Source organism: Idiotropiscis lumnitzeri, chromosome 18 (genome assembly GCF_059441095.1).
Source record: "Idiotropiscis lumnitzeri isolate Australia: NSW breed Sydney's pygmy pipehorse chromosome 18, RoL_Ilum_1.0, whole genome shotgun sequence".
Classification (NCBI taxonomy): Eukaryota; Metazoa; Chordata; class Actinopteri; order Syngnathiformes; family Syngnathidae; genus Idiotropiscis; species Idiotropiscis lumnitzeri.
The window spans coordinates 6,895,473-6,920,476 of NC_142408.1; the positions used below are offsets into that span (position 1 = coordinate 6,895,473).

Here is a 25,004-nt window from a genome sequence, read left to right on the forward strand (position 1 = left end):
GGTTCTACTGGAACGAAGACAATTTTGGGATTGGCAAGCAGCAGGACAGCATCCAGAACAATAACTCGGCACCTTCCTTTGTTTTGGGCTGAACCCAAATTTTATAGACTACTGATTAGCGCCAGGTGGATCTCACTGATTGCAGGAGCTGGCTCTTTGCGACGCCATCCGCCAATCAGCCAGGATGGACTACAGGTGGAGGGAACTCGCCAGACAACAACAACACCGGACATGACGGTGTTGACGCAGAGACTTTTTTTTTTTTTTTCTGTCCTCAAGGAGCAGGTGGGTGGCGATACGGAAGCGACTGCGGGAGCGCGCAGGACAAACTGAGAACACGTCAGTTGGATGGAGATGAGAGGTAAGATGAGGACACAAGCAAAATCGCGAGATACTTGCAAGGCGTGTTTTGGAGATGTCAGCGCTGAACGGTGTCATTAAAGAAAATGTCCTGTGCTGGCATGGATACATATTTTTATGATTTCATCAGGCTCCCAAAAAATCAGGAAGGTTGTGAATGTTGGCCGTGACTTTGGCAGGGATTACGGATGTTAATTGTTCAATCCCGTTGGACTGCCAAGAATTTCCTGTGACTACTGTTGAAGTTCTTGTCTGATTACTTACTCAGAGTTTGGGTCACATAAGCCGCTAGAAGGGAAGTCCAAATTTCCCCGACTGCATCCTCCACTTTGTCCATAAACTGGACAATGCGACAGTATAAAAAATAAATAAATAAATTGTCCTTCCTGCGTGTCTAAAAGCATTTCCCAGTTGGACGGGCCTTAACAGATACTGGGCTGGGGGTTGTTAACTGATTATGATGTCAAAGGGTGGCGTGCATGAGCCCAACAATTTTTATTTTTTTTTTCCCCCCGCTTTTCTCGATTAAAGTGTAATTGCACGATTCTCACAGTCATGTCCACGTCACAAAACGGTGCTTTAATTGTTTGTAGACTCACACTTGAATTTTGTCTGCCCCTGGTATCGTGTCATTTTTGAAAGAATTATTTTTAGTCCGTTTGACATGAATTTTAAGAGGAGGCAACATTGCTCTTAAGTTTTGTGCCGTCATCTCCAGAGAAATTACTCCACTAACCGACTGACATCATTTGACCAATGAAATTTCCCTCCGGTCTTGCATCAGCACCACCTTGTGACCAAAACATCATCTGGGAAATAAACCCTGTCCTGACCCCCCCCCCCCTCATTTACAGTAAAGTCATTTGATTTTGTTTTGCAACTGTGTCCTATTCTGCCGCGTTCACATTTTTTTTGTTTGTTTGTTTGTTTGACACTGAGGCCCTCCACATGACATTCACGAGGCCTGCTGAGCGGAACTGTCCAATTTTCAGTGAGTTTTATTTATCAGAGCGCAGAATTTCCCGGCATTGTTCAAGTCCGTCCGTAAAAGAAAAACACCGCAGGCCTAATTCACTTTGTGGCCCATTCATTGGACAAATTGGCACCAAATGAGCCTTTCACTTATGTTATTTGTAACTACCCTGTTGATGACTTGTGCCATAACTTTTTTTTTTTTTTTTTCAAAGCTTCAGCACATAAGCATTGACCTGCATGGCACTGTACACCCCCCCCACCCCCAACACAGAAAGGCCACATTTATTCAGGAGTGATTTAATTACATTCTTGATGGGGCAATTAGTTGTGCCTCAGCAGTTTTATTGTTTGCGTGGGACAAACGGCGCCCATTCCAAGATTTTCGGACAGTCACTTAATGGTGCATAGTTGTGGACAAGACGAACCGTTTTTGACAAAATCACTGTCAAAAAAAAACAAAAAAAAAAAACACAACAGCATGAAAATTTGCATAAGTTTTATTCATAGTTGTCCTTTTTCATTGAGTTTGATTTTTTTTTTTTTTTTTTTTTTTTTTTCCTTGAAGTGGACATCCTGTAAAGTCAAGCGTGAAGCCCTTAGCTCAGTTGTTTGCACATCGTAAGCGGAAAGAAAGCGTAAGAGGAGGAGCGGAATGGAATTTCCCTTTCTCCTTCTTATTCTCTCTTTGTCACCTCTCCGCTCAACCACGATTATTATTTGTTTCGACAAAGAGTGCACCGCACAGTCTATTTACACATCATACCAACGGTTGGACATTTTCCACTTAGAGAATGCAAGGAAGATTAAACTTTTGCGTCGTCTTTTTCACATTTCCCATTGTCCTTTTTCTCCTCGTTTTCATCAATCAAACCTAGCAACTTTTTTTTTTTTTTTTTTTTTTTAATTATCGTAACGCCCTCGTCACTGCAATTATATGGATAGAACTCTTCAATAGATTCTTCTCTTGACATTTATACAATCTTACACAGTGTTTGACTTCAATATATATTTTTGGGAATATATTTTTTTGAACCAAGGAAAACAGAAAGAAAATTCCAAGGAAAATAGAGTAGTATCCCAAAGTAAGAAAATCATGCACGTTTTAATGTTATTCCCCCCCCCCGCCCCCGATAAAAACAAAACAAAAATAATTGTCATCGATGTTGGCTGTTTTATGTACAAACTGATCTTGGCACTGTTTTTTGTCATCGTTGCTGGAAAGTAGAATTATCATCAAGGAGACTTGACGCTATGGATCGTAACACTCCTGGGAATGCACAAAAAAGCAAAACAAAAAGAGGAACAGAACAGCCTTAATCGAGTTAGGTGGAGAAAAACAGAAATAGTGCGTAGAAAATGTTTTTTTAGTTCAACTTGAAACGGTGGCAGTTTCCTTTTTTTAGGCAAAAATCCTTTGACATCATGCCTACCCACATTTCGTTTTCGCTCGACCAAACACAGACTCCTCCTCAAACGCCTCACTAACTCTCATTGTTAAGAGTGGGAGAAAGAAAAATAGATTTTCGCCCCAAATATTTCCTGTAAAGCAGCATTAAATGTCCTCAGGCAAACAAAATAATCGAAACAAAATGAATGAAAAGCCGCCCGGCAAGTTTTTAGTCTTGTTTGGCAGGCAGGTGGGGAAACTGTCCAACATGAACATGTCCAGTGTTGCCACGTCAAGTGCTTGACTCTTAATATCTTGTGTACGCAAACATAAACGTGTGTGTGTGTGTGTGTCTCTGCATACTCAGTTGTTCAGTGCAAACAAATTAGCTATAAATTCCCATCTTTGACCAACTAAAGCATTTGAATCCTCACCATCCTTCTGGACCTCATTCCATTTGCATTTTTTATTTATTTATTTTTTTGGGGGCCTTTTGTTGCACTTCATCAATTGGATTTAAGCATCCGACAAACGCCTTCATCGCCACTTCAACCGCCCACCCACCAACCAAACGTCTTGTCCTAGCACAACCCAATGTACTTGAGATTGTTCTGGATGATCACGTCCGTGACGGCGTCGAACACAAACTGGATGTTGCTGGTGTCGGTAGCACAGGTGAAGTGCGAGTAAATCTCCTTGGTCTCCTTGTTGCGATTGAGGTCCTCGAATTGCCGCTGCACGTACACGGCCGCTTCCTCGTAGGTGTTCTGGCCCTTGTAGTCGGGGAAGCACACTGTCAGAGGAATGCGTTTGATCTTCTCAGCCAACAGGTCCTTCTTGTTGAGGAAGAGGATGAGCGAAGTGTTGGTGAACCAGTTGTTGTTGCAGATGGAGTCAAAGAGGCGCAAGCTCTCGGCCATTCGGCTCTGTGTGGAATGACGGAGACGATGAGACGCGTCATAAAAGCAGGAGAGAAAATATTTTTGACAAATGCTTTGGTGTTTTGAAAGGCTCTCGTATGTATGTGGTGACAAAAAAAAATGTCCAATGTGACACAATGGCATTATTTAATCTGTCCTAATGGCTCCATTGTCATGTGACTCAACTGCATGTTTTCTCCTGAGCTTGCTTCTCATGTGTCAGTCACATTTTTGAGAGCTTATCAACCCCAGATCGTTATTTGGTGTTTCCGTGATAAGAGCAGTATCCCAAGTAAGGTATAAAGAAAAAAAAAACTGAAAGTTAACACTGACTTTATTCATGCACGGGGCAGTCACAACCATGTATACTGCCGTTAGAAGTTATCTGGAGGCTTAAAGATTCTTATTAGAGGGAGCAGCTGATGGCCTGCAGTCATATAGTTCTCAGATACAATACGTTTATTGCAATTTGCCCCCACTTGAAATCACATGGAAGAAATATGCCTTGCTCTTGGTTCATCAGCAAAAAAATAAAAAGCATTTTTTTTTTTGTTCTTGTACACTTTATCGGCATGTGATGTTTGACACAGCTGAAATTAATGAAAGAAAAATGAGATTTTGAGCCTCCCGTGGCAGCGGCTGGCATGTGGCGACAGGCCAGTAGCTTGTGACTGGGATCTTGTCAGATGGATGGCTGTTGTTTAAAAGGTTACAGGAATAACTCAATGCTCCGAGCATATCACAAGACCTGCACATCCTGATTTTTTTTTTTTTTTTTAAACGCTGCTGACCCATCGGGAAAGGCAAAAGAACCCTCAATGAGGATTTGAATCTACCCCTTTAATGAAACTTGCACCCCAACCATGGAAGCGGTCGCTTGGCAGCCATTTTATGGACACGCAACACAAAATAAGATAAGCAATCACCACGCAAATTTAAAGGGAAGCTCCATCACTACGGTTTTGTGAATGCACTATTTTTTTGGACAATGATTACAAGGCAACCATTAAGACAATCCAAAGTTGTATGCGACCTAAAATGAGTCTGCACAGCAGCTGGGTTCAAAGGATCATTCCGTCATGGAGCTGCATATGAATAATTAATAACTAGATTTCTTTGTGGACGGGACACATAGACGTTATGGTTTCCCTCAACTTTGACCCTGTATAAATGTTACATTTATAGATAAATAAATGTAATTGCTTGTTCAACAATTCTTCAATTTATTTCAAAAGGAGGATTTGTAACAAATAAATGTCAATATCTCAACTCTCAATGTTGTTAAAAGTGAAGAAAATGTGCTTGAAACAGAAAGTTGACGCACATGATTTGCCCTTTGCGGGCCACATCAAATGAGGTCGTGGGCCAGATCTGGCCCCCAGGCCTTGAGTTTGACACACATGTAAATCGAAAGGGATATAGGCTGCTCCCTTAACACGGAACGCCAAACACGGTTGATCGTGCCGTTTGACCGCTCTCCTTCACTTTGCAGAGGAGACGACCACCTGAGCTCAGGAAGCCTCTTGTCTTTCCGCCAGCCCTCTACAACCGTTGTGCAGTAGGCAATTTTTTTTTTTACCGCATTCTTCATTAAGCATGATTGCAAACGCTAATAATGGGCGAGTTAATTTTTTTTTTCAGGAGAATATACCCGTTAAGTTACAGAGAGCATGAAACAGAAATGCATTATTTACACGAGTCCATTTCCCGGATTTTTAATTACTGACGACTTTGTGACGGTGAGCAGCTACGATGCCGCTGCTGTGGGGGAAAACATGAAATAGTCGCAAGTGCATTGCTGATCTCGTTTCTAAATGGAGGGTTATCATCCAAATCCTACCTCAAAATCACCAACAGCTAAATATAACTCATGCGTGTTGTAAGATCTGAAAATTCACCAGAACAACAATAACGGCTTTGTAATTGCCGAGCAGAACAATGGCGACTGGTATCGCTTGTCCGAGCGTGACTCCTAAAACGAGCATCAGCGTCAGAAACGAATGAGCAGTAAAAATCAGCTCAGCTCATGTTGGTATGACATGTCATCGTAAACGTTGACCTCGCTTGTGTTTGCACCACGGGGAGCAAATAAGCAGATGGCGTCGATGTGAATTCCGTTACCTCATCCTCACACGACACTCTCGTTTTCACCAAGAGGGAAAGATAACTAGGATAATAATGGAGCACGTCCGGTCCGGCAAGTTGCGTTCTTTCTTATTGGCACGTGGCACGTGTATTACGTAAGATTTCCATTCCTTTTATCAAGTGAACGCGATACTTCTCTGTTGACCAGTCAACTTTGTCTCGCTCCATCCTTTGAGTGCCGTCCAAGTCACAATGGTTAGTTTATCTCAACAGAAAGGTGGAGGGAAAAAAAAGAAGTACGATATTTTATCACCATAGCGGTCTCTGTCAATTTAAGTCGGTTTTGCGTTCACATCCCCGTCCAAGCAAGTAGGAATACCCCTTGCATGCCGATTATGTCTCGGTATTTATTACGACTTTCAAAGTGGCCACGTCAAATCTCCCCTCAGGTCGGTACCATCTGCACACAACGGCAACAACGGCTATTGCTAACAGAATCAAAACTAAAGCTTGTTAGAGAAGCCATTGGATTTTTTTTAGTAGACGCTGTTATGTCATAAGAACAATTTGATGGCATGGTACTGTCGTAATCTATTTTCTAAGCATTTGCTTTGGTCTTAATCTGTGTCTGTCTGAGTGCTCGATTTGAGATCTGACGTTGCTCGTGTTGTGCCTTTTAAAGGGGCAGTCTGTTCTGCATGCATCAAGTTGCTGCTTTCGGGAACATCTCATTTTACATGAAGATCAACTATAAAATGAACAAATGTGCTGGCGTGACCAAATGATGATAAGATATTTTCTTACTTTTGATGACATGGTTCGATCATCCCGTTTAAACAGCGCATTTGAGTTGCTGAGCATGAGCAATTTAATTTAAATCTGCAGTACGCATTCGTAATCCACCCCAGCCCCCCCACCTGACCTCACCTCCGCTGAGATACAATGACGCACAAAACATGCACTTGGCATACCAAGTGTCGGGAAATGTTTCAAACGCAAACTATGATTTTTTGTTTTTGTTTTTTGTGGACCAAACAATCAACCAGCACGTCTTCTAAAAGACATCCTACAGCATCGTCTTTGTTCAGTGCACAAGAAGAGATGAGATTTGTGGCAACACAATTTTTGGCTTCTTCACAATGCCCCGCCCCCGGAGCATCCCACAGTTCCTGGCAGGGAAGGAATATCGCCATGCTGGATCTACTCCCCTACTCGACCGACCTGACTCAGTGGGATTATTTTTTTTCCAGCTTTTTCAAGATCAAGAGGGTGATCGAAGGGACCCGCTTTGAAGATGTGTGCAACATCAAGATGGTCGCGATCAGGGATCGACAGACACTGCATGGCATCATGAAAACATGACTTCTAACATATGACACATTCGGCCTGTCCAAATTCATTTGAAATTCCAAATCCAAATTCATTGGAGTCCACGGAGGCGACATGAGGGTGGGGGGTGGACACTGGTCATCGCATTGATGAGATTTTTCTCCATTCTCGCTCTTGTTTTCTGGACATCTCCTTCCACCGCAATTGTTGCGGTTGTCCCTCTGAAATCACACCGCCACCATCTCTCCGATTGGAGGCGCTGTCTGTCCAAATTTTTTCATTTGGGGCATGGGGCATTGGTGCCGTTTGTCATTTCTATTCAAATATATCGTAGGTGACTCCAGTCCTGGAACTTTTTATGACACACCTTTTGTACATCTTCACGTATTCTCTCCCGCGGTAGTGTTTGTTGGACCGCCCTCCCTGTCTTCCTCTCGCCTTCCCTTCTCATCCTCCTTTCCCGTAGTCACAGCTCACTGTCAACATTGCAGGATTAGGAGCATTTGACTGGCTTGTTGCTAGGCAACGGTAACCCTAGAAACCGATTCATTATGAGGACAAGGATGGGACAGGGAAAAATGCAAGTGGGAATGCGTTGACGGCTAAATGTTGTTCAGTAATTAGCGTTTGTTTTAAGGCATCCGGTGCAGCGAAAACAATTTCATTCCATTGGAGCGTTCCTATTAAAATGAGCACAGCAAAATTGATGAGTGATGTCTTTTCGTCTTCGCTTGAGTCTGTTCTGGTGCCATAAACGTGTTATCACCGAACATATATTCTCATTGTGTTCCGAAAAAAAAAACGTCTTCATGAGTCAAAGCAATTGTGGGACAGCAACGTCCGATTGAAGTTGAAGTGATGGCAAACTTTCTGCCTTTTACAGTTTGTAGCTTCCTCTTGTGACATTTCACGATCACTTATAAATCTTGTCATCGTACGCAGATTGCGCAAGAGTTTTGCAATTCCGGTTGTCTGGCATGGGTCATTGTGGAGTCTGATATTTGTAAACCTCGCTCGCTGGAGCTAAATACATTTGTCTGTCAGTCTGTTTGAGATCATCAAATGGAATGTAGATGAAGAAAACTATTTTTGTCCTATTTAGGGCTTTAATCCCGTTCGTTTGGTCTTATTGCAACCAGAGCACAGCAAATGTTGAGACTGACTTGTGACTTATCTGTATGACTCAAATACTTTCCATTATTTTTCATTTTCTTCGGCCCTCTCTGCGGACCCAGTGCAAGTCTCGCTCAAAGTGCAGTCTTAATTGTGAGCATGGGTGGAGTTTTCTTTCTTTTAGTATTTTGGTAAACGAGCGCGTTTAGAAAGTGGCGTTTGCGCCGTTGTGGGGGTGAACGCAGCAACTTGTTTCCAGGCCAATGAAACTGGCTCTACTCATTCCCTTTAGATTCAGCGCAGAAAAGCTGCACCGGAGTCCTTCTCGAAGATTGAAACACGCCGTTTATGACCAAAGATCTCCACTTTCGGATCGTGTAGGCACAGAGTAGAGATGATGAAAATAAAAATGCCTTCAATTCATTTATTTCTCTCAATTTGCTGTCAATGAAAATGAAATACGACTTTCATCACACATACAAATCAAATCTGCGTTACACCACCTGCGCCACAACTTTGACCTGCTTTAAAATCAAGTCGACTGTACTTTCTGTCACCAAATTGGCAGATGCGTACACCCAAAGTCTGCCGAAACGATACTTTTTTTGCCCTCTAGCTAGCAGTCTGGAAATGGTAACGTTGATTTTTTTTATTTATTTTTTTTTCCAGCACATGTGAAATCCCAAAGTGATACATGAGCCTTTGCAACCTGTTAAATCTCGCAGGTAAAGCTTCACACGTGGTTCTGTGAACTCAATTAACACCACACTGGATTTTTTTTCCCCACATGCTATTTTTATCCTGGCAAAAAAAAAAAAAACACACATTTGTTCCAAGTTGTCTGAAATCCATTATAAGCTCGCCACTCCGGCAACCGGAAGAAACCACATGCTAGTGCGCTATGCGAAGGTCTTACTTAGTGCGGACACGAGTACCTTTTAGGAAAGCAAAAGTGCTTGTGGAATTCTAAAAATACCAGATCCAGACCAAATACTCAAATAGATTATCTTCTGTCAAAAAGGAAGTTAAAAAAAACAGCATACCAAAACGGCTCAAATAGGAAATATTTTGAATTCCAAAAGGATGAGGAAGAGATAACGCAGATATATATTTTTTTTTTCAGCAAGCGACACTATTTTTAAAGTTTGTACAAGCACTGCACACCGCTTGCAACGGTCCCACTCACGTCGGCCGGTGCTAACAGCGGACGACATCCTTAATGCTGAAGGATGCCGGCAAATAGTTGCAACGACAAAGACTTAATAAATAATTATTACGCAATTGTTTCACACGGATTTCATTACAAGTTATTTTGAAGCTACTTGCTGACGTTTTAAATTGTGATTTTGGCTAAAAACAAAGTTCATTCATTTTTTTTTGGTGTTCAGAATAGACTTGCTGAGGAATTTGGACGTTGTTTACCTTCTTACATATTCTGGATTCACGGAGACTTTGACCTTCTTCTCAATCATTCACTGTCAGCCCCAGAAAAAAATGAATGTACTTTTTGACGTGTATATCCGTCAATGGCAGCGAATGAGTTCATTATGTTCTACGCCAGTGTGGAGAGCTTCATAATTGATTTTTCTTACCGTCTGGTTGTCCTCGTAGAGTTTGAGGTCATAGCCGCTCAGTTCAACACAGAAAATGATTGCCGTCACGCCCTCGAAGCAATGGATCCACTTCTTTCTCTCGGATCGCTGGCCACCGACGTCGACCATCTTGAAGGTGAGCTCCTTGAAGGTGAACTTGTTCTCTACAATGCCAGTGGTCATGTCGCGGGACCGCAGAATGTCCTCCACTGTCGGGATATACTCGGGCGCAGAAATGCGGTCCAGGTCGTTTAGGTAGTAAGCCGTATTGTCCTCTAAGTGGTACTCATTGGATCGCTGGAAGCACTCCTGGACCCCGGAGTCGGCCCAGAGGCGCTTCATGACTCCCAGCAACTCCGGAGTGATCTCGCCCTTGCTCTCCGCCGGGCCCGTGAGAGCGAAGAGCTGCACGGCGTCATAGGCGCGATCGGGATTGTGAAAGTCAATCTTAAGGGTGGTCAGGGCACGGATGATGCGTGTGAGCGAGTCGATGGCGTTGTACAGGATCAGGGGCTTATACTCCTTGCAGGCCTCAAGGTTAAAGCCGCCGCTGTGAATGATCTTCATCTGCTTGACGATGGTACTCTTGCCAGAGTTGCTGGTGCCAAGCAGCAATAATTTGATCTCACGCCTCTGCCGCTGACTCTCCGATCGCAAGTGGCGGTCGATTCGCCGCGAGCGCCGAGCCGCTTCCTTCTCCTCCGAGCTCTGACGGCATCCCATGGTCCTCCACCACGTGGTGAGAGCAAAGGAACTCGTGCTGCCGCTTGACGGGTCAACAAATTGCAAAGAAGAAGTGAGGGAAGCTTTGGAGTAAGGTGACGATTGTCAGAACGAGAGCGGCCACACAAATGACGGATTCAGGAGTGTTTCATTCTTTTCGCTCCGGGACGTCTGTGAGTCCTGTATGGGCAAAACCCAAACTTGTGGGATGCCCACACAGTGCCTTGCACTGAGGTTCGACTGCCTGCTGAAGCCAAGGGAGGTGGCGATCATAGCAGGGACGCTCCTTTGAGGAAAAGCTCCGGAGGAAGGCAGACCACCTTCAGCGTGTTTCAGTAGAGGAAGTGTTTGCGCTTGATGGCTGCAATCGGGAAAATTCTCTCACTCCATTCCCACATGGCTACTGTGCCGCGTCCTCCTTGTCAGCCCACTGCAATCATCTAGCCCAGAGTGAGCGTTTGCTTCTCGGGCTTGCAGATTCTTCTCAGAGTCTGGTAAAACACAGCAGAGAAAAGAAATTAATCATCTCGCCAGATCCATCAGGCCCAATCAAGGTCAAACTTTCTGTAACTAACCATATTCATATTTTTGGAACAGCAGTAATGGTTTTATTTAGTAGATTTTATTTTCATTTGAAATTTGCATTGAAAAGTGCTACTTCCGGTTTAAGCTATATGCTTTTATTTTGAAGGCAAACTTCCTGTTTAGTACAGTTCACACGTAGGGGAACTGAACAAAGAGTACGGCCAAGAGTTTTATATTGAGCGTCAGAAAAAAAAGAAAATTTCTTTTACTTTTACTGAAGTCCGCTCTGCTTGCAGACATCTGTGATGTTATCCCGCCGGTTATGCTCCGCGATTAGGGGAAAAGTACAAATAGTTTCAAGGGGATCTGGTTTCATTTTATTCGTGGGGAGTTAGAGGTTTACTCCCTTATAAAAAAAATAAATAAATAGCGGACCCTCATATGTTTTAGAATGTTAATAAAATTCTGCTTTGCTGGCGGACACAAAATGAGCCGGGCCGTTCTCTAACAAATCTCAACTTTGTTGACCTCTCAGATCGAAACGGAGACAGAGCATTTCTCAGGTCTCGGAAAGTGAAGTTTGTTGTTCAAAAGAGCGAGAGGACAAACAGAAGAAAAGCATAACGAAGCATCTCCACACAAACGGAGAGCCGGGTTTCTTGGCTTCAGGCATCTGACGACCGTCACTCAAATGACAGACAGGCAAGCCGCTAAACGCACACCTTCCGAGACATTTTGCATGAACTCGTTTTCACAGCGACTGCAAAATGCATCTTTTGAAGTTATACCAAATGAGAGAAGTGTGAGCAAAGACATTGCAAACAGCGCAAACAACTAAAAAGGAAAAAGAAAACGCTGACGTTTAGCGTTGCCTCATTAAATGTTCGATGCGCTAACAACAACATGCTAATGTGCATCTTTGCTGATACCATTTCACACATCTTGGGGACTGTCACATGCACTTTATTATAAATCATCAAATTATTTTCAAAAACAATCTAAATTCAATCTGAATGCATCATGAGGCGAGAGCAGAAGAACAGCAGAGCGGCGACAATCTCATGTTGAGTCCGAAGCTAAAGAATAAAAACGGGTTTTCAAAGTGGACAGAGAGGGGGCGGGGCTTGCCTAACAGGTCCAGCAACAGAAAGTCCTCGGCACCTCCAGCAGCATTTTCGTCCGCAGAGCAAGGCTGGAGGAGCTCCGAGAGGTACTTGCTTTTAGTTACTAAGAAAACATATCGAGGTTGTTAACAATTAAATCGTCATCTGCATTTGAAGAGTAAAAGAAATGGTGGCACAGTAGCTGGATGTGGAACACTGAGGCAGACAATTCTTCTAATGTGCATCGGTGGCTTTAAAGATAAGGCAGTGTCAATGCAGTCTCTCGTTTTTTTTTTTGCTTTAATGAATGAAATCCAATCCGTGATGTCGGGGAAAAAAAAATGAAAGGCGCATGTTTTAGCCATCGTGTTGTGAATTGATGAATGAGGTGTCACAGTCACAGGCTTGCATTTCATTTGGAATTCAATGAATTGTTCCAGTTAGCGTTGACTTGCTGCAGGGCGTGCGTGTATGCGTGGATGCAGCGGGAAAATACGGCAGCGCAGCAAAAAATTTCCGTGGAAAGTCGACAATTGAGCGCTGTCGGATTTATTCATATTTTCAAATGTTTTGCTTGTAGGAGATACAGCGGTAGAATTTTTTTTTTTTTTAGGGTCAACCTATTTCTAGCATTAAATCTCTTTGTTTGGATAACATTTTAACAGAAAAGTTGAAAATATATTTGATTAAATAATTAAGTCAAATAATAATCAACAGGGATGTTAATACCGGAGTCAGCCTTAATGCAGAGCTTCTCAATATTTTTTTTTTTTGTTATGCCCCCCCCAGGAAGAAGAAAATATTGTATGCCCCCCCCCAGCTCTCAGCTATATATATTTCTGTCTATAAAATTGTTGTCAATACACCTTGTGTCCACTCTGACAGTGAGCGCGCCACTGCCACCGACTGTATTGGATGTGTAATTACACTTCATTTTTATGTGTTGAATAATTGCCGCACAAAGCTAAAGAAAAAGTCATAAAGCAAAGAATGAACCATCTGATTCTAAATTGCCTGATTTTTGCTGGCCTCTCGCACAATCACGCGTTGTCACACATAAGGGCGTCTTTTAGAAGAACTTTACAATGATGCCTAACAAAGCCAAAGAAAAGACGTGTTGAGGCGAGCGCTCATGATGTGTGGTCAGATTCTGCGTGACATCATGTGTGACACATTCAATGTTTGGACTACGTGAAGAAAAAGCCACGCGCACAAACTGGAGTAATCCTTGCGAGCTTGTGATATTTACTGGAATCTCACACGTCTTCCAATCCTGTTATATCTTAAGGAATAAGATCGCCAAAAGCTCACAAACAGTCAAAGAAATCCACAGAATTCATCCTTTGATTCATTTTGTTTCCTGACATTTAACTTGGAGTTGTAAATGATGCGACAGCCGGCACAGTCAACTTTGGTGTTAATGCGCCACTGTTGAAGTGACAGCGTGACATACTTTTAGATGGTCGTTCGATAATATTGGAGTGTTTGGACCAGTTGCGAGGAGAGGGAACGTGTGACTTTTCGATGACTGTGCTTCCTTTGTCCGAATTTGCTGCGCACCATCCGCCGTTCATCTTGACAATTGCAGGGTTATCCCGATCGCACTTGAGGATATTTGACAAGAAAGCCTTGCAGTGGGAGCACAGAGCAGGCACACATCGAAAAGCACTCACATGTCATTTAATTAGAATTATTTGAATACCGGGAGCTTGCTTCCTGCGACTTGTTATTCTCCACCTGACAGCGTCTTTGTGAGAGGACTTTTTCTACTCGAACCCAAATCACGAGATAATCCACAAATCAGCCTTTGAGTCAAATAGCGGCAATTTATGACACCATCTTAATATATCAAATTAAATTTACAACCTTTGTGATGGATGACCCAAAAATAGTGCAGTAATCCCTCGTTTATCGCGGTTAATGGAAACCAGAACCACCCGCCAAAGCGGAAAAATCGCAATGAAGGTGGACTTTTTTAATTGTTTTTATGATTTTTAATTTTTATTTAGAATTTTGATTTTGGGGACTGATTTACGGGTTTCACGCCGTTGCGCCCCACCTGGTTCACAACCCTGTAAATACTTGCTACACATCAAATGCAGATTTAAAAAATGCAAAATGTAGAATGAATACAAAGCAACAACTGAACATTGGCTAATATTGGCTAATAACTATGTTCAAGTTTTTATTTTTAATTCTAAAATTTTCCGACCTTTTCGAGAATCCCTCAGTGCAATTTAGCTAAATGTACAATCCGGGTGGATTCATCCGCTTTTAAACCCACGAAGAAGAAAAAGCAGTGTCAACAGAAGTAATCGTGGCTTAATTTTCACTTTGCGCAAATAACATCAACAAGGAACTTTGGAACGCAACAATTCTCGTTAAGGTAAGCTGTTTTAAGACAAACTTTGACGAACACTTTAACATTTTCTCAGTGTTTCGTCATCCTTGTGCTGATGGCCGGACGGCTGAACGCGGTCCGCTCACCGCTTCCGAACACGGCTGTTTACTCGCCGCTTATCCGACCTCTGACGAACTGAACGGCACATTTGAATAACATCATGAGTTTCCGAATAGAACGTCGTTCAAAATTGCCGTCATTAATTCGGAATAGACAAGCAAGATTTTTTTTTTACGAGACAGGCAAGATACAAACAAGGGAAGATGCTGGGTCATCGCAGCCAATCAGCTCACGGGATGAATCCATTAATGCTCGCACCGGGAACCAATCACGTGCCTTGTATGAGTGCAAAACCTCTGAGTCAACTCCTCTCTCCGAAACGCGTCTTTCTGAAATATGACTGCCGATATGTTTTTTTCCCTGTTTTTTTTTTAATGACGATTTTGGAACAACTTACAAAGCACCGAAGCCGTACGTGAAGCGAGGGACCACTGTATGTAATTATTCATTTCATCCTGCATTCCTGAAGCCACGCAAGAGGAACGTGGCCTCCTAAGTGAGACGAGGCCCTTCTGGAGGGACATTATTAATATATGCGATGAACGAGCAATGCATTAGCGAGGTGATCAATGTGCTCGCCGCGCCCGACGACACTTGTCTCCCACGTTGTGCAGCCACCGCAAGGTGACACGTAAGCTTGTTTAGTATAAACACGGCCGACTGGCTTTTCCTGACGGGACAACGGGGAATCTCAATGTTGAGCAGGGATTCGCGTGACATCGCCGATAAGCTCATGTTAGTGTCAAATATTTTTTCACAAAGACACCACGGCCGGTCGGGCAGGACTCAAGGTGACTTTCAGGGATGTGTGACGATTGCTCCGGTGGAGCTCTTGTAAAAAGGTCCAGAGGCGTTCGTGTCTCCTTCAAAGTGAATTTCAATGTCTTGCAGCCGACGCTGTTGACAGTTTAAACACGGCGTTACCCGCGGATGAACAGCAGTCAACAAGGAACGTGCATCTTAATTTCAGCGCGTTTCATTCCAATAAATCACAATTTGATTTCTTACCGAGGGCTGACGATTGAATGCTGCTATTTGTTCTGCTTGGCTGGCGAGTGACAAAGCGGCCCCCCGTCTAATCAGGAGCCCACAAATACAAGCGCCATAAACACCTGCCGTACCTTTTGCATTTTCAATCAAACGGAGCGAATACGTTAAATGAATGCAGCAAACAGTGATCCCTCAAACTTCGCACCGCCTTTTCGTCTTCGAAAACGATCATCAAGCTCGCTGCAACCGACAAGAAGAAGAATGTTGGGCAGTTTAGCGGCGCGCTAAATTCATCGGAGATGATTTGGTTTTGTTTCGGTGACAAAGTAATGGCGCCGGAATTTGCCTAAAAGTGCAACTTGAATCATGACCAATCACGGAATTTCATGTTGATGAATGAGGTTTTCTGGCATTTTAAGGCAAATCATTTTTTAGATGAAGAATCAATAACAGCGATTCCAGTTGTTTAAAAATAATAAGAGCAAATTTGGTTATAAAGAATCTCTACCGTTTATTCTCATACACTTTAGATTCTTGTAACATGCTCAATTTTTTTTTGTTGTAAAACTACACCCTTGCCAAGGTCAAATGAACCCAGAATAAGAACTGACATTGACGTGAATGGACACCTAAATCTCCCCTGTATTTTTTTTTTTTTCTTTTTGAATTGCAAAATTGTGAAAGCGTTCATGGAAAATCAAACATCACACACTCAGAACAAGATTGGGAGACCTGTGATGCGCTGTTTGTGAGCAACTTGTAATTATTGCTCGGCAACATGTGCACGCTGGAATCTGGGCCAAAAAAAAAAAAGCAAACGGTCAATTTCATGGTTTCAGCCGGACAATGATTGATCAGTGTCATTCCGGATTGGACCGCAGGCATTGTCAAATTGGAACGGCTGTATCATGCGATGCCTTTGAAAAACATGCGGCGTGCCTTATTTTGCAGACAATGAGCATAATGTATGCGATGTGCACCTCGCACGAACAAAAACACAAAAGTACTCGCAACCTAGAAAGCGGGCTTTGCTGTGATGAGTCAGAGCTGTGTGTTGGTCCGGTCCCACTTTCCATCACAATCCGAGGAGATATAGGTCAGACAATGTGATTTCTGTCGCGTCCGACAATTTGCGTAACTTCATGACAGTTTTGCATTTTGATTCTTCTACAGCTGAGTTCCATTGCGACAGTGGCAATATAACCCAAATCTGGAAAATATTTTTTATTTTTTTTTCTAAATTACTCAAGGTTATAACCAAACGAAGTTGACGTCGTAGAAACCCCAGAGCGATTCCACAGCATCGGAGGGATCTCATTGTTCAAAAGTAGCAGTCAAGAGAAGGCTACAAAAGGATTTCCGAGGAATTGGTCTCCATAAAGTGGAGACTATATGACACAACAAGGACATTATCTAGATGTTCTTCTAAAATGAATGACACCATAAGAAGAAAAGTGATTAGGGAGGCCACTAAAAGACCAACAGCAAAAATGAAAGAGCTGCAGGAATTTCTGGCAAGTGCAGGCTGTTTAGTACATATGACAACAATCTGCCGTCTTTGTCATATGTCTGGGTCTTGGGATTTTGTAACAAGATGGAAGCCTTATCTTGCAAACGCACAAAAAAAATACACTTGGAATCCTGACACCTGAAAACGCATGTTGGAAAATGTGATCCTGTCCACTGTTCCAGGCAGCCAATGACGGAATGAAGGCGTTCGGAACTTCTAAAGGGAAATGAGTCCGACTTGTGCCTCACTGGGCTTCATTTTAGCCACGCCCAAAAAATCAGGACAACCTAACTAAATTTAGTCTATTTTGTTTTAACCGAATTTGCCGAAGCGCCGGAGGGCATAGCAGGATTTAAAAATTCACAAACACGCTGAACTAGACAGACCATTGCTCCGACACGAAAATGAACTTATGCCTGTTTTTACGCCAAGCGCACGACTGTCAGTCTACCAAAAAAGGGGTCTTATATATATCCACATTTCACGACTAAACATCTCGGTCTTTGCGCATTTTCTTCTTCAAACAAAAATACTGTCATTATTTTTTTAAATAAATCTCAATTCACATTACAGGGTCTTAAAAGGAAAGTATGCCTGTTAAGATTAAAATCCTTGTTGTCTTGTTGTCAGCGTATTAAAAGTTTAATGTCATACTTTGGACTTCTGCATTGATTTTTATTTTATTTTTTTTTAATAACTCAAAAGCGTTGCACAAATAGTATGTCACCTAACAATTCAGATAGATGAGTGTTGTAATATAAATTACTTTCAAGTGACTAATATTTGGAATACAGTGGATATTATTTTTTAACTTGCTCAACACTGGCAAGAATTGGTTGAGCAGCAGTGTGTGAGACTCTGATTAGACACAAAAATGTCCTGTGAAAAGCAAAAATCGTGAGGGATCGTTATGGTGGATTTTGTTCATCTATTTTGAAAGCTTCTTTCATCAACGCATTCATTCATGCTTGATAATCGCAGCAAATCAAAGTGCTTAGCCTAATGTTAGCGTTGGCTGGATTTAGCTTTCTGTACGAAATGCATTGTGATGCAAGTGAATGTGAAGTGTTTCTTCTTTAGTCCTTGGGGAAAGAAGCTATGAATAGTGAAATCCTTGGAAATCATTTTCCACGTCCGTTAAAAAGTCCCCAAACAAATATTCCAAACTGAGACCACCCAAAGTGGAATTTAGCCTCAAAGCCTGATTTTAAAGTATTTCAAAATCTTCTTATGTATACTCATACAAATGTTAACACGCGAGGTTCTGTCTTTGTAAACGGGCGCCTGTTTGCTTGGCGTAAAAACGGGCACATGTTCATTTTGGTGCTATGACAAGTCTAGTTGAGTGTTTATTATTTGATAAGCCGCGCTTCGTTACGCCGTATCCCAATGTACGCCACTGGCGCATCTAGCAATTTGGTCAGCAAAAGTAGACATTTAGACTGCGAAAAAGCAGGTCTAAGTTGTGGCACAGGTTAGGGCCGGACAGATAATTAATTAATTAATTAATAAATAAATAAATAAATAAAAAAATAAATAAATGTATATATATTATTTATTTATTTTATTTATTTTTTTTTTTAATGTGTAGTATAAAAGAGATTGGTTATCTGTATCCGTTTGGAGCGGCAGAGTAAGGGAAAAACGTTTTCGTGCATCCCTATTGTTGAGCATAATGGCTGCCGATAACTTGGAAAACACGTCTCTAGATCTGGAGTGACGCAGCCTGGTCCTCGAGAGCCCCGAGCCAGCCTTTTTTTTTTTTTGGGACAAATGGTGCAAGAACATCATTCTGAGTGATTCCAATGCTATTTCCTGTTTCACGAGAAAGTAAGAATATCAGGCTTTTAATGGGCAAAACTCCAGCCAAGTATTTGCTTTGAAAAGCGATAATATCGCTCGGTAAAATTGGCGGTGCCCTAAATTTCACAATGCCTTTATTTTCGTGCTTGTAGTTTGCAGTGCTGTAGAACTGCAGCATTTGACGCTGACAGCTGAATTGAATATAAGAAACCAAACACAATCGGGATAGTCATCATGAGAGTATCGGTGATAAACTGTTCATTGTCTTGGAAGTCGGGATTGTGAACACATCTCTCGTATTTGGATCTTTTAAAAATTGTGTGAATCGTGTCCGTTATGCAACCATGAAGGCAGACTTCCGAGCCCAATGCCTGTGTACCGTGCGCACACGTGAGGATGCGGCTCATTCATTATAGAAAACAATGAAGAGCAGTGTTCTCGTTGTTCTTCTCCCAAAACAGCGGGACGGGTTGGTGGCGGCAGGGGCGAGCTCTCTTTTGGCGATAATGCCCCTGCTGCTCAGTGGCTGTGTTCCCCTTTCGCCAATCGAGCGGGTCACATTGAGTCACAAGGCCAGCCAGGGGTTGACAATGGCATGTTTGTGCACAGGCAGTCAGATGCGAAAGGATAAGGATGGCATCAGGTGGACACCCGCTTGTCCACCGAATGTCTGCTTTGCTGTTTGACCACAAAAAATACAAATTAGTGATAAACTGATTATCAGGGCAAATATTTGCCATTTTGCCGATGAACAGCATCTGCCTCTTCTTTTTAACTTTCAAGGCCGATAAATTAAAATCTGGTTTATTTTGGCCCTTCTCTCTCTCTCTGTCTCTCTGCTGTGCTGGTGGCCCTGCCTGCAGAAGTAAATTGACCCGCCCACAGCACCATCTGATTGGAGTGGGTAGCGGCCAATCCGCAGTAAGCTGCCTGTTTGCTTTTTCAAATACACAGGATCCACGATTTTTGACACCAAGGCGACGTAACCAATCATAATTACAGCAACTATTTGTAAGAAGAACATTTTTAGGTCGTCAATAACAGAAAGTATGGTGGTAGCTCCTTGTGCCGCACAACCACATCGTTCTAATTAACGTGACAATCAAACATGTCTGCTCATTACTTGAATACGTAGAATCATTCAGATGCTCTTGAGGCACAATATTGATTTGGGTCAAGACAGATAAGATATGCTAACTCGCTGCAGCCGAAAATGGTCACTTTCAGGTTCTTTCGAACCGAGGACATTTTTGATCTTCGCCGCTTTGGATTTCATGCAAGTATCATCTTCAATCTAACTCAAAAGTCCCTTACAAAAATGACGACTTGTTTGTAAAACACTTCTTGGCCAAAACTATCGAACATCCATCTGTTCATTCAATGAAAAACATGACAATTTAGAGTGGCTTCTTTTGCGACTTAGCAACGAATCATGCTACTGCGCAAACTGTATCGTTCCAAATGTTGTTCAATTAAGGTTGAGTGTTTTTTTTTTTTGTTGCATGTGTGAACATGTATCGGAAAACAATCCGTGCACACGCTAACACACATACCTGAAACAGCTTTCTGTCTCACCCGCCGCGGGTTGCTCCTCCCTCATCAAGCCACCACCACCGTTCCCCATCCTCCCCCTTCCTCTCCATCGCCTCCTTGTTGTCATATGACCACTGTTATGTGTGTGCAATGGAACACAAAGTTGGTCTGTTTGTCCCTCTCAATCTGCCCTCTCACATTTGAGTGCTGCAAGTGAAGGCCCGTTCACTTGATGGCCTTCAGAGGGGGGGAAACAGACGAGCTCCTGTATGTGGCCACGGGCATTGACGAGCGAAAGAGCAGGAGGTCAAAAGGGAAAGAAAGAAAGAAGCGAGTTGAGCAAATGTTGTTTTATACAACGGAGATCGTCCTTGAGCCCCGCCCTACATTTGGGGTTGATTCAACACGGACCTTTAGTTGTCTTTATTTCAGCGCTTGCGTAAGAGAATCGGCTCCAAAAGACACAGAGTCATAAGTGCTGGCCATAATTCTTTAATTTTCCTAGCTTAATGCTCAAACCAGACTTGGCCGAGAATTTTCCCTGTCCAGTCCCAGAAAAAAAATTTGAATGACGACAAATGCCGTCACTGGCAGTCGTCATTCCGATTCTCGCTGATTCACGTCATTGGCGATCAAAGTGTTCAGACAAACTAGCGGTACCGTTGAAGGTACAGTTTCCGTTTAAGCTCTTTTTCGCATTTGGCTTATGCTGACTTGTGGTGGCAAAGTGCCACCGCGGGAAACTGGGCATGTACCTTCACCGTTTTGTTGTCCCTTTTAAATCAAGTCTGCCTGTGCCATTATGTCACCCACTGGACTTGAATGAAGCAAGTAACAAAAGAGTTGGAAGGAGGTCAGCTCAGCGTAGGTTTGTGTCGCGGTTGCTTTCGTTTTCGACGCATACAACTCATTTTGTGGCCGCGCAACAAGAGCAAGCAAGCGTTTGCCATTGGCACACTCGCGAACGAGGCCTCATGTTTCATTTATGTTCCTTGGATTTGTCTAATTGAAGACTTTGCTTTTTTAGACCTGCTGAAAGCATTCAATCAAAGTTCTTGACATGTTTAAACATTTGTTAAAAAGCCACTCAAAGGGAGCACCAGATTAGCCTTTGTTCGGTCGCGTTCCAAATAATATAATTGTGGTTCTTTTCGCTTTAATTTTGACATTGGGAGCTTTGGACATTGCATTCCAAATACAAACAGGGGGAAAAAAATGAGAATTTTCATCGTGCTTTACAGAAAGTGAATGAAAAAAGCAATTTTAGGCTGTTCAAATATATATATATATATATATTTTTTTTTTTTTTTTTTTTTTTTTGAGAACTGTTGCACATGTGGGCTTCATAAATTTGAGCGACTTCCGGTGAATGTCAACTGGTATTCCAGCCCAACACCAATTTAGAAATTTAGAAGAAAAAAAAACTGCCAAAGAGGTCGAAATTTTCCCAAAGTAGTGCACTGCAACATTTTATGGACTGATGAAATCAAGCTTCTTCTTATCGGTCGAGCGTCAGATGATCCGCCAAGCACAAATCAAGCCGCAGTTCAACGTGAAGCACGGTATAGTTGGAATTCTTCAAATACGATAATGTGCGGCTTATTTGTCACCAATCAATCGGAATATATCCGAATTGAGCCAAATTAAGTGAATATTTTTGGGGGTCATTTTTAGCGCAACTGCAGAAATAACTCCATAAATGGCGTATCTTTCAGACAATTCTTTTCAATTTTGACATAAAGGTTGTAACCAAGAAATGAGGAGGAATTGTGAACGGTTGACATTCTCCAACACAGATGTCAAGTAGTCCTCAAAAAAGCGGTAGCTACACGAGTCCTTGGTTTACGACGGTCAGCTTCAGAAAAACAGGTGAGCCGTGATTGGGCGTTACCTGAGCCCTGAGCAACTGTGATGTCATTTTCAGTCGACAGGAAGTGACAACATGGCTGCCCTCTGAGAGAAATTGCTGCCTCATTCATATTCCACAAACGCAAGATAAATCAGAATTTCATGTTTAGACAAGTGAAGGCAAATTTCTTGTCGAGTTTTTTTTGGGGTTGACTGCCCCTTTAAGACCAAATTTGTGTTACAAATTGAACCAGAACTATGTTGAAAACGTTTAGAAAACGTAATTCACAGGAAAGCAAAATTAAGTATTTTTTTTTCCCACCATGTATACTAAATGTTTGAGTTTGCTACAAACATGATGACTTTTTTCAACGTTCAAATTTTGATTTGACTCACTCTGCACATCGCAATTGGACTGAATGTCCACTTGGACCATCTTTTCCCCCTCCGTCAGCTATTACAAGCAAAAAAAAAAAAAAAAAAAGTCAACTGTTTCGCGTCGACATGCCACTCAGACGTTACCGAGCTTGCAAGGCCGATGAGATCTTTTGTCACAGTGAACTTGACCTTGCTTGGCCTCCTGTTTGCTTCCTCGCTGTAATGAGGCAAACAGGTGGAAATATGCTCAGATACACAAAATATTATTTCCCACCGCGTTTCCTGCTCGCGCAAATCGCTGTGACAGAAAGTCCAAAAGCTTCAAATAACTCGCATAGCTTTCTCACATCTTGTTTGCGGAAAGCACCTCACGTGTCCATCGCTAACGTTATTCGGACCTGTTTGAACTAATCAAATGGGAGTGCCAAGTGGAAGGAAAAGCAAATGATGAGTTACACATTTTGGAGAACAAAGCGAGCTGGAAAGCTCCGAAATCTGACTTGTAAAAAGCTTTTAACAAGGTCTTGATTAAGAACAGCCACCCATAAAAGCTCGTGTGTCACACCGAGACGGATCAATATTCCTATCGCTTCTCGTCCTTCTCAGACAAGCCCAAACCAAACAACAATTGAGCATTTAAGCAGCTGATCCATTTTGAGACGCTCGGTCGACTTTGGCCACCATTTTTTTTTTTTTTGCTTTAATTCCAAGACATTTGATCCCGGTCGGTTTGTGTACGGTGTCACGATAAGCAGCCGGCATTCCGATAAGAACGGCTTTTCTTTTCCGACATGCAAGTCTTTTTTCCTTCTCTCTGCAGCATCGCAACCTCCGCCCCTCTGCCCCATCTGCCTCCTTACTGTTAACCCACCACCGCCACCCCAGGCCCCCTCCACCTCTTCGCTGCAATGGTTCCCTCCCTGTCTCTCAGGCATGGAGCACAAGCACACAGAACAAAAAAAAAAACAAAAAAAAGATTATTAGGAGTAGATTTTATTCATATGAAAGGCTGCTCAGACGCTCTTCTTCCCCCGCCCCCTTCGTTGCCATCATAATCCATAAATCAACTCAACGATGATCAATGACGATATAACGCAGGCGTAAAGCAGCGGTCGGCGCCGATCCCACACCGCTCCGACAATCTGTCCCGGCGGCTCCAAAGCAAACGCTCAAGATGAATTGTGTCCCCTTCGGACTGTACATTGCCATCCGGTGCCTTCTGAAGCCAACACCTGATCATGTGGTGCTTCTACGCTGCCTCTATTTCCAAGCCCAGCGGCCTGGACAGACGCACACGCTCGTGGCCTACATAAGCTAACCGGTGAGATTTTTTAGCACACGAATGGAGCAAAAGCATCCTGAAGGAGGGTAATGAGTCAAATAGCAACGATATGATAGCACCGTCCACTGTCACACTGCGAGCAGGGTGGAGGAGGGGGCCGGACAAGCTGGTTGCCTTGGTGTCATCTCTGAACATCACCTTGCCTGTTTTGTGCGGGGGATACACACCCAAAACACACACAGGTGCCCCGCATTGGTTTCCCCACAACAGGCCCTTGCAATGGAGCTCGTGAAAAGAAAGAAAAACAGCAGTGGGAGTCGTCGTTAGCCTTACCGTGTTCACCAGGCAGCATCCATTTACAAGGGGAGACTGCAGATGAGCCCTTGCGCGCACAGAACGCCTCTGAGCAATCCAGCCTTTTAGTCGCACGTCTTCATTTTCATGTTTTGCTCATACTCCCAATTATACACACACGCATACGAACATGTCGGTCTCTATCTTTAATGTGCCTTTTGCACGTCTGTATCCTCTCTCGTTTGCTCCAAGGCAGTTGAGACACTGCAGCGATGGGGGTGGAGGGCGTGTATACGTGTACGCGTGTGTGCGTGTATGCGTGCGTGTGTGTGCGTGCGTGTGTGCGTGTGTGCGTGTGTGACAGAGACAGAGAGAGGGAGTGCTGGACAGAAATGGAGGGAGGAGTCAGCAGCAGGGATAGAAAAAGAGAGAAGGGGGAAATGGTCAGGATTAAATCATGAGACTAACAGAATGAAAAAAAAAAAGAAAGAAAATGGAGTCACTGGGGTTTGCTTATTTTACGTTATGGTGATAGAAAATGTGTCATCCATTATGGAGTTTAAGGACTTGGTTTGAATGGAGGTGCTAGTGTGCGTGGTGCGTGTCGACGTTTAAGGTTGTCATTTCATTAATGATGAGAGAGAGAGAGAGAGAGAGAGAGAGAGAGAGAGAGAGAGAGAGAGAGAGAGAGAGAGAGAGAGAGAGAGAGAGAGAGAGAGAGAGAGAGAGAGAGAGAGAGAGAGAGAGAGAGAGAGAGAGAGAGAGGGGGGAGAGAGAGAGAGAGAGGGGGAGA

General features: G+C 43.0%; 1 protein-coding gene across 1 annotated transcript; it reads right to left on the minus strand.

The window, feature by feature from the left end:
- Positions 1–2,461: 2,461 nt before the first annotated feature.
- gnaz (guanine nucleotide binding protein (G protein), alpha z polypeptide) lies at positions 2,462–24,514 on the minus strand. Its single transcript, XM_088280899.1, has 3 exons — positions 24,251–24,514; positions 9,762–10,975; positions 2,462–3,648 (listed from the first exon to the last, which is right to left on the minus strand). The coding sequence occupies exons 2-3, from the start codon at positions 10,482–10,484 to the stop codon at positions 3,304–3,306; spliced, it is 1,068 nt and encodes a 355-aa protein (XP_088137025.1). The 5' UTR covers positions 10,485–10,975; positions 24,251–24,514; the 3' UTR covers positions 2,462–3,303.
- Positions 24,515–25,004: the final 490 nt, after the last annotated feature.